This window comes from Buceros rhinoceros, unplaced genomic scaffold (genome assembly GCF_000710305.1).
Source record: "Buceros rhinoceros silvestris isolate BGI_N320 unplaced genomic scaffold, ASM71030v1 scaffold2237, whole genome shotgun sequence".
Taxonomy (NCBI): Eukaryota; Metazoa; Chordata; class Aves; order Bucerotiformes; family Bucerotidae; genus Buceros; species Buceros rhinoceros.
The window spans coordinates 3,760-12,712 of NW_010422572.1; the positions used below are offsets into that span (position 1 = coordinate 3,760).

Here is an 8,953-nt window from a genome sequence, read left to right on the forward strand (position 1 = left end):
CCCAGGACAAGTCTTTCCCTGCATGGCTGCCTGCCCTCCCGAGGCACTTGTGGCTCCTGAGCGCTGGGCACAGGCACTTTTCACCCTGTTTATTATTTTCAGCACGAGTTTGTGCAATTTGTGTGCTGAACAGGACAGAATAAATGGTGGGTAAACAAAATCCTGTTTAGCTACGTGTGTGTGTTTCTCACACAAAACCCCGGTGCAAACACACCCTGCCCAGCAGGGACTGGCTGCGGGGCAGAAGGAGCAGCCTCTAGAGCACTGTCGACCTGAACGTCCCCTGTCTTCCTCGCTTAAATGAGTTCCAGGTATTTCACTGATTCCTGGTTACCCAGACAAATATTTTAGTGTCTCATTTTTCCTAAAGATGCTTTGTTTTTGGTTTTGCATGGAGTGAGGGAAAACACATATGTAAGGGAGGAGGTTGGAGAAGACCCTCTAAGACTGAAAGCACAAGTGAAGGTGTTTATTTGGTCTGTTAAGATGCAACTGATGGTTACAAAGCCAGGGTTCTGCCCGCTTCTCGGCGTGCGGGGTTGGCTTCGCACAGAGTGCGCTTGCTATGCGTAGGGGCAGGCAGAAAGTGGGGCTGGGTAAGAGCAAACCCAGCAGGTATTTGTTCAAGGTGGTGTCATTTGTCAGAATCTCTTCTGCAGAAGAGAGGTTTGGAGAGGGGACGGGGAGGTTGACCAAAAGTTGAAGTATTCAGTGTTGGTGTCTCCTTTACCCTTGAGATTTCTGCAGTGATCAGCCTGGCCAAAACAGAATTGCTCCTGCGCCCTTCAAACGCTGACGGAAGAGTCAACAAGCTGTGAACAACCACCAGTGTTAAGAGAAGGCGTAAATATGCTAAAAAGCACGAGCAGCTCTGTAGCTGAGCAAGGCACAGGAAAGCTCACCCGGTGTCCGCAGCTGAGGGTAAAACAGTGGAGCGCACCCCCTTTTCCCAGTGCGCTTCGGTGGGTTTGGCTCCCGACAAGTGCAGCGTGTTTGGGGGCTGCAGGCGGGGACAGCGCGATCTGCGTTCGCGGGGAGGCGGTGACAGACCCCGCTAGCGCTGCCTGCGCTGCCAGGAAAAAAGCCAACAGATGTCATGCGATGTCTCCAAAAGCGGACGGTGATGACATCCGCTGTACGCCCCGTTGGATCCGGCGTGGTACGCTTGCCGGGCTGCCCTGGGGAGGAGGGCTGCCTTCAAACGATAGCTGTCTGTACGGATCACGAGGGGCAACTTCATCGTTTGCCACGGGGAGGTTTGTGCAGTTTCTGCTGCGCAGTAACGCCCGGGAGCTGTGGCCTTTGGGATGGGCGTTCGGCAGTTGTGCGATTTTTGGATTTGTGCTTTCCCCAAGTTTGGCCTTTACCAACATCTCGAGAAAAAGAGACTGAGACTTTTAAGCTGCTTTTTGTTTGGTTTTTTCACTAGAGAATCTAAAATAAAATTCAGTTGCATAAACTGGGAGAATACACCCCTGTCGATGTCTTCAGAAGAGCTTTATTCTGGAAAACTGCTGATGTGGTGGCTCGGCCCCAGTGCTGTCTCCAGGGCACCGACAAGTGGGTTTTAGTTTGCCTGTGGGAGCGTTAACCTTCGATTTGTCTGACTTGCAGGTCACAACTGGCCAGAGAGGTCCCTGCGTGTCCCTCTCCTCGGGGGCACTCTGGGCTTCTCCACGTTCTGAACAGCCAAAACCTGGAGTGAGTTTTGGTTGTTTAATTTGGTGAAACTAAGAGGAGTTGCAGGGTTTTAGAGACGTGGCTCCAACCCAAGCGCTCCGCTGTGGCTGAGGTGCAGCAGTTCCCAGCGCGGGTAACGCACACGGCGGGGACAGCGGCTGTTGCTCCAGCTGCCTGTTCCTGTCGGGTGTCCCGGGCAGGGGGAGCTGGTGCGGGCTGGCTCGCAGGTGGTCTGCACGCCTGGTCCATGCGCGTGCTTCTCCTCCCCAGTGAGACCTCGTGACCACCTTACCGACGGGCGAGGCGCGGCAGAAGAGAACTCACTCACGCCTTGGTTACAGGAATTTAGGACTTCTCCTGGAAGACGTTCCATGGGATGCCCGTGGCACATCACAAGCTGCCAGAACGGCAGGCTGGCTTTCAGACAACTGGCCACAGTGCTTCCAAACGGAGTAGTGAAGGTTTTTGCCTTTTTTTTAAATTTGAAGCCATTTTTAATGTGAGCACCCCAAAAATGGTACATACCAGTGGCTAGAGTCTTCCTGTGGGGCTTTTGTAGCTTCAGCTGACATAGGACCGCCATTGAACAGGATTTTGTTGTCCCAAGAAAATATTGTTAGGGGTGTTCTTTTTTTCTTAGCTACTGTTTCTTCCTCTCTTGGGAAGCCTATAATACAGTTGGAGGGGAAACAAAACTTCAAAGAAAATAATGCTATTTATTTAAATGTAGGTGAATATTTCCAGTTCTCCATGGTAGCTCTTAAAAATACTATAATGCTAGTAAAAAAATCTAGCATGTCTGTGAGCAGTTATATATATATTATATTTATTATTTAGTATTATAATATTAGTAAAAAATCTAGCATGTCGATGAGTAGTTTTGTAAAGCTCCTCAGGAAGAAGTAACAGATGAAACCTCCGCTGGTGAGAACGTTGTGCGTCAGGGTGTTCCTGCGCTCTGCCTTGTCCACAGCTGTCGGTGCTGCTTAGGAGCGGGTGTCTCGACTGAAAAGAAAGGTAAAAGAAAAGGCTCCAAGTTACCTATGTCCGGGCCTTTTTTGTGGTTTTATTAGTAATCACAATATACACCAGGATGTCGAGACTTTCCTACAGTACTGTGTTGTGACGGTTTGTGCAGCGTGATGCTTGCCTGCGTGAAAAGTGTTGGCTTGAACATTTTCCAAAGGAGATCGATAGGCTTGAAAATCAGCCAGAGCCTGAGACCAGCTTGTCAAAACTGCCCGATTTTTCAGCAGAATGATGTCATGTGTGGAACGTAGCTGGGATCAGAGCTGTGCTGTTAGAGTTAGGAGCTCTGATGCCAAGAAATGGTGCTCTTAGGGAGTGAAAAATGATGTATGCTTAATTTTAAGCACTTCTGCTGGCCTACTGGGAAAACAAAAGCCAAAGCTTTTAAAAAAGCCGTAATAAATCACTGTTCAGCAGAACAAAACACGGCTATTGATGCAATCAATCTGTGTGTGCTGGTTTGTTACGTTTGTGGTCAGGGTTTGGATCTTTTGGGGGTGTAAAGTGCAGTGTCAGAGCTGGGCTGTCCAGGATGTTCGTATGCTAAAGGAAGAACGCTCAAGGCACTGCTGGTGTGGTCCTTGAGCTCCTCTCTCGTTGAACGTGGGGCTGGTGACTGTCGGAAACGCTTCAGAATGGGTTGAACACCCCAAAAGTCATGCCTGGCAGCACTAGTTCATATTAATTAGCAGTTAGTGATGACAACCTTTAAAAGAAGACAGAAATGTATCTATTTGAACAGGTTAATAGCAACTTACTTATTCAAGAGGTGGTGGTTGGTGGGATCTGACCTGCTGAGTTTGTCCAAGTGCCTGCTGCTCAGTGGGATGTTTTGGAGGGGGGGCACCAGGCACAGTGCCAGTCGCTCGTCACTGCTGGGTGTGGTGTGATGGATCACTGTAAATTACTGCAGAGTCAGAAGCTGAGCTATGTCCTACACCTGAGCAGAAGGCTGAGCAGCCCAGCTGGGAGGGCGGCGACAGCAGCCTGCCTCCTCAGATGCTGTGCTGCTGCTGGTGGAGAAAGCTCAGCGGGGTGGGTGTGGGCACTGCGTGTTTCAGAAGCACTAAGCAGCAAGGTCAAGCACCAGCAGCTCCTCCGCTGCCCCGGCTGGATTTAAGCGCGTGTTTGGAAACGAGTTTCTTTTCTTTACATGTTGTCTGCCTGCAGCGCGACCAGGGTTATTTCACAGGAGAACTGGCCGTTCCCATAGGGGAAGGGCTCGGTGTGTTTAACGCCACTGGGATGGAGGCTGGGGTGGAGGAACCGCGTTACTCGTGCTTGGTAGAATGTGGCAGCCTGTGTCACTGCCACAAACAGTGGCAAGTCAGCCTCGCAAATGTCATTTTTGTCACTTTTTAATTTGCTGGGGTTTTTTTTTCCCTAAAGGGTATCGCTACAAGAGGGAGGCACCCGCAGCTCCTCGGGCAGACACCTCTGGAATGGAGGTGGCAGTCTGGCGCACAGGACACGTTCCAGACGGGCGTGACGTCTTCCTGTGAGGAAAGCGGGGTCCCCGCTACGCAAAGGTTGGTGGGACTTGACAGTGCAGGCTACTTCAGCTCTCACATACGGGTAACTTTTATTCTTTCATTCTTCAAAGATCAATGCAAACCTTTATTTTCTATAAATAATTTAATAAATACTTTTGTTTTACAATGATACAACAAATAACAAATTCATAGCAAATGAGTCACAAAGAATTTAGGATCAGTATACTTTAATAAGGTATCAGTGTCAAAATACATTTCCTTGTCAAGTTAAAGTTCCCATACAGTTATAATATTGTCAATAAGAATTCAGCCATATAGATTATGAAATAATTATGATTAAAAGGAGGATTAATATTTAAGACATGGAATATTTTTTTTCAGAGTGTTTTAGTAAACTGTTAGGGTATATAACATTTTTAATGCTGAAACTACACAAATAAGAAACAAAGAGCAATATTCAAGTGTCTTTAATCCTTGAAGCCTTTAAGCCCTTGCTGCTGCGAATTTGTCAAGTCTGGCTTGTCAATTTTCAGCAGATTTTGGTGCTTACAATATGTTTTTTCCACACAGTAACAACTTCACTTTAGGAGCAGATTATTTTTGGTAATAGACTCTTGAAAGGGACTATCATTTTTTTTCCCATTTTGTACCAATCACACAGCGAACTCGGAAGTGCTCTGTGAACCCGGGGCGCCCTCTCTGCAAGCGTCAGTGCATGATCTAAAGCGGTTTGATAAACTAGGCCTCAGCGGAATCGGAAGTTTCAAAAGACTGTGTCTTTGTTCTAAGGTTCTGGGCCAGGTTTTAACTTTCTTACGTAACGAAGCTGTGGCGATTTATACCAGTGGAGGAGAGACAATGGTCCATCCCAACATCCACCCTGGTCTGTGTGTCCGTGAAAGCCAGAGCTGCTCACCTGCCTTTGGATACTTTTAATATTTTTATTGTTGAACATGTAATTTAATCTTTGAAACTCCTTTGCCTTTGAAAGCATTCAAACCCTTATTTTTTTAAAATCCGTGCACGACAACTAATGGTAGCTGGAAGGGAGCTCTGACCAGGTCTGGCTGCGTTTTAATGACGTTTCATCTACTGATTAAGGTAGATAAAAATGATAGAGAGCTGCCCGCCAGCTATTCTTCTCCCTACCCCATCCTTAATTCTTCTTGTCTCCTTGTAACCCAGTTAGCCTAATATGCTGGGAAATACTACAACTTAACTTTGGGTTTTAATGATTCCCTACTGCAATTATATTGTGCACTGGCATGTAGAGGGTGACGTTACTCAGAGGCGTTAGTACTGGCCGCTGGTCAGATTCCTGAAATGTCAGCAACACCATAACTAGTAGCACTAGCTCTAGCAGAAACAGCTCTTAAAGTTGTTGTGTCCTAGATATAGCAGAAGTACCAAGAGATGATTAACAGCTGACCCAGAGAGAAATAACAGTAATAAAAAAATACAGGAAACAACAAAGAACAAAACAAGAAACCCCAACACAAACGAAAATGCAGGTCGAACTCCTCCACTGGGGTAAATCTGTCGGAGGCCCTTGGCTGCGGAGCGGAGCCAGGGTAAGACAGCTGCGCGGGGCTGGCTTCTGCGGGGATAAAAGCTTACGCCGCGCCACCGTTACAGATCGATACGCACAAACACTGCAGTTCACCATTCACAGTTCTTGCAGCAACCAGTATAAAAAGGGAGGGCGGAGGGCTGGGATTGTTCTTTAGTAAGCTTTTCCAAAAGTTATTAAAGTTACAATACAATAAATGCTGGGAAACAGAAAGACTCAAAGGAGTTCGATTTGGCAGATCAACAAAAAACTGTGGCTGGAGATCAAATTTGTGTCATTCATCTTTGGCAATAAAAACACATCTTTGCGGTACTGCAGCCAAAGTATCACGTGATGAGGCATTCAGACCACAGCTTTTTATTAGCATGAAATTTGAAAATTTCAGCATATAAATTACAGGTAATGAGATAAGGGGAGGGTGATCAAACTCGCTAAACAACACTTTAATTGCAATAGAGAAAATACAGTAGATGTATTTCTTTAATATGAATAATAAAGTGAGTAACTTCAAAAGGCCACTATTTGGTAACGTGGACAGGTTCAATAGCTAAGTAAAATCCTGTAAAAGTGTATTGGTATTAGAAATTGTCTACTTGCAAAAATATATTTAAAAACTGCAGCTGTTTTGACCAGTGTAGGTGGCGGGTGGCTCAGGTGGCCTGGTCCAGCGCTCTGAGCAGTTCACTGCCCTGCAGAAGCGTAGAGCTGCCCAGAACAGGGACGTTCACCTCACAGTCATACCTCGTCAACTCGGGCAGCAAGTAGGGTTCAAAGGAGGGCCCCAGCAGACGACTGGTCATACCTGGAAGAGATCAGGGGAGTCAGGCACGGTGCTGCACCAGGGGGATGACTTCTCTCCTCTCCTCCCTCTTCTGTTCATGCCCGTTATAATTTGATTTCATGACTCTGGCAGTGTCCCTCAAAGCACGAGCAGTTACTGGTTTCAAACCCACCCATCGCTCTGCCATGAACCGTTGCAAGCAGATATATTAAAAGGGACATGTGTATGTCTCTTTAAATCACTTATTTTAACCTCTAGAAAGCACACTTTAAGCCTCTAACCTACAACCCCCTCCCACACCACTGCTGCAGTGACGCTGTCCAGGACAATGGAATCACTTCCATCACAAGACAAGACGGAGGATGACTGGACAACCAAAGTACGAGTTTAATTGAAAGGAAGGGCAAAATTATTTTTTCCTCATCTGTTACAAAGGGAAACATCAGGTTTCACACTAAACAGAACTAAGTTTTCATCCTGTGAAGCCATACATATTTGGTTCTTAGTCTGTCCTCCTCCTCCTCCGTACTTTCTGAAGTGTTTTCTTTCACAGAATCAGTGTTAGAACTGAATACCAACACCGCTTGCCAATGTCGGTGTTCGACAGCCCTTACCCGATGCTTTATGAGCTGGCTGGACGGCATAATCCTCGTAATGGGAACTGTAGAAGGGAGGGGGAAACGCTCCTGCTTTCAAACTCTCGCCAGGACTGCCACCGGTGGCTGCTTGCTGCTGCTGCTGCTGCTGCAGTTGAGTCAGTGGCTGGCTCAGACCTCTCGAGTTACAGGCAAATTCATCTGATTTACATAGGGGGAAAAAGTTAAATTAAGCCAATGTAACAATTATGGTAGATAATACATGAGATCCTCTAGCTGGTAACTAATTATCACATGAACGTTCCTTTTCATCATTTAGAGATGGAACCTGCTTTAGCTTAGTGTAGTAGTTATAGAACTTATTTACATTTCCTTTTGAAAGAGGGTTTTGTTTCTATTGTGTTTCAGTACGTAACATCACAAAACCACTCTCTTTTCTCTCACCAGTAAGAACACTTGTGCTGAGAGACTTCTTTTCTGTAGCCAAGGAACAGTTCTCCCCTTTGAGAAATTTCATTCTCTTCCACATTAGTTGAGACGGGTTAATGACAGATGGGTCTCCCTAGAACGCAAAGAAAAGCAAAACAAGTAATTACAGCGATGAATAAATAAATAAATAAATACTCGGTGGCGACTCCCGGGCGGGGAAGGGGATGCGGGTCCTGTGATTACCCCACTCAGCTGCTGCAACGCTTGCTCTTCAAAATCCAGCTGTCGCTTCAGTTTCAGGCTGTTGGACAGAGCGATTCTCGCTGGGTTTACGTCTATGCCTCGTTGCCCAAAAGCATCCAGGGGCCTGTAGAGAAAAGATCTCTGGGTGGGGGCGCAGGGAGGCAAAGCTAAACCACCGTGTTCATTTACACAGATTCTTCTTTACAATAAAGACATGTAAGGTGTCTGTGACGTATGACAGTGGACAGACCTCGGATGTTTTTATTTCCTTTTGTTAGTCCTCCCACAAGCTTTGGAAACTTTGGAGCTTTGGGATCAAAGGCTGATGAAAGTCCAGCATAAACAGCCCGTGGGGGTCTCCAGGCAGACACAAAAATGCTGTGGAAAAGGAAGTCGTGATTTTTAAGGATCGGTTTTGAGAGCCAGGCCTGTCCCCTTGCTTTGCATACTGAAGATAAAGACAGGCTGCTCACTGGGGACAAATGCTCTCTCTCCAGATGCGTCACCAGACACTGGTATTTCTGCCAACGCGAAATCCCAGGAAGCAAACGGCACAGCTTCACGGTTTGCAGTGGCCGCTGCCGTTTTCTCTTCTTCTGGAACAGCTCAGCGTGCCCAGCTCTGAGGACCCAAGAGCTACAGCGGAACGTCTAGCTGTGATGGGAGAGTCCTAGGGCTGTAAGCTCTCATCTACACACATCGTCACATACTCTGTGTGTGAGGAAGTGAACAAGTTGAAGAAGGGTTGGGACAAAAAGCCAAAAAGGTAATTTTAAATTTTGGCTGTAGTATTTGCATAGGCCACCAATACACGGACTGACATCCCTCCCTCTGCCCTCTTTTCTGTTGTGCAAAAAATATGGGCAAGGTAAGAAAGTACGTGCAGGTCCCAGCTTACTGCCAGAGCAGTAAAGCCTTTTCAGTGCTTGTCTTAAAGCCACCAGGGTAATTTGTACCTGGCCAGCAGGAAATCCATTCACGCATTTTACAGGCAATAAAAACCAAGCCCACTTCTGCTTCCACCACACTGGGAGAGCACCGTGCTAATGATCCCGGAGGTGCAGTCTTGATGCCTCCTGAAACAACTTATTCCAGCTGAAGATTTTTTCAAGATTGACCTCCCCACCCCCCC

General features: G+C 46.8%; 1 protein-coding gene across 1 annotated transcript in view; it reads right to left on the reverse strand.

Annotated features, from left to right (window-relative positions):
- Positions 1-6,159: 6,159 nt before the first annotated feature.
- The window catches only part of EPAS1 (endothelial PAS domain protein 1), a 31,883-nt gene continuing 29,089 nt past the window's right edge, over positions 6,160-8,953 (reverse strand). Inside the window, exons 12-15 of the mRNA XM_010140070.1 lie at positions 7,822-7,945; positions 7,594-7,711; positions 7,168-7,350; positions 6,160-6,574 (exon numbers count right to left, since the gene is read on the reverse strand). Coding sequence (XP_010138372.1) covers positions 6,423-6,574; positions 7,168-7,350; positions 7,594-7,711; positions 7,822-7,945 — 577 coding nt within the window. The 3' untranslated portion in view covers positions 6,160-6,422. The remainder of the gene's footprint in view (positions 6,575-7,167; positions 7,351-7,593; positions 7,712-7,821; positions 7,946-8,953) is intronic.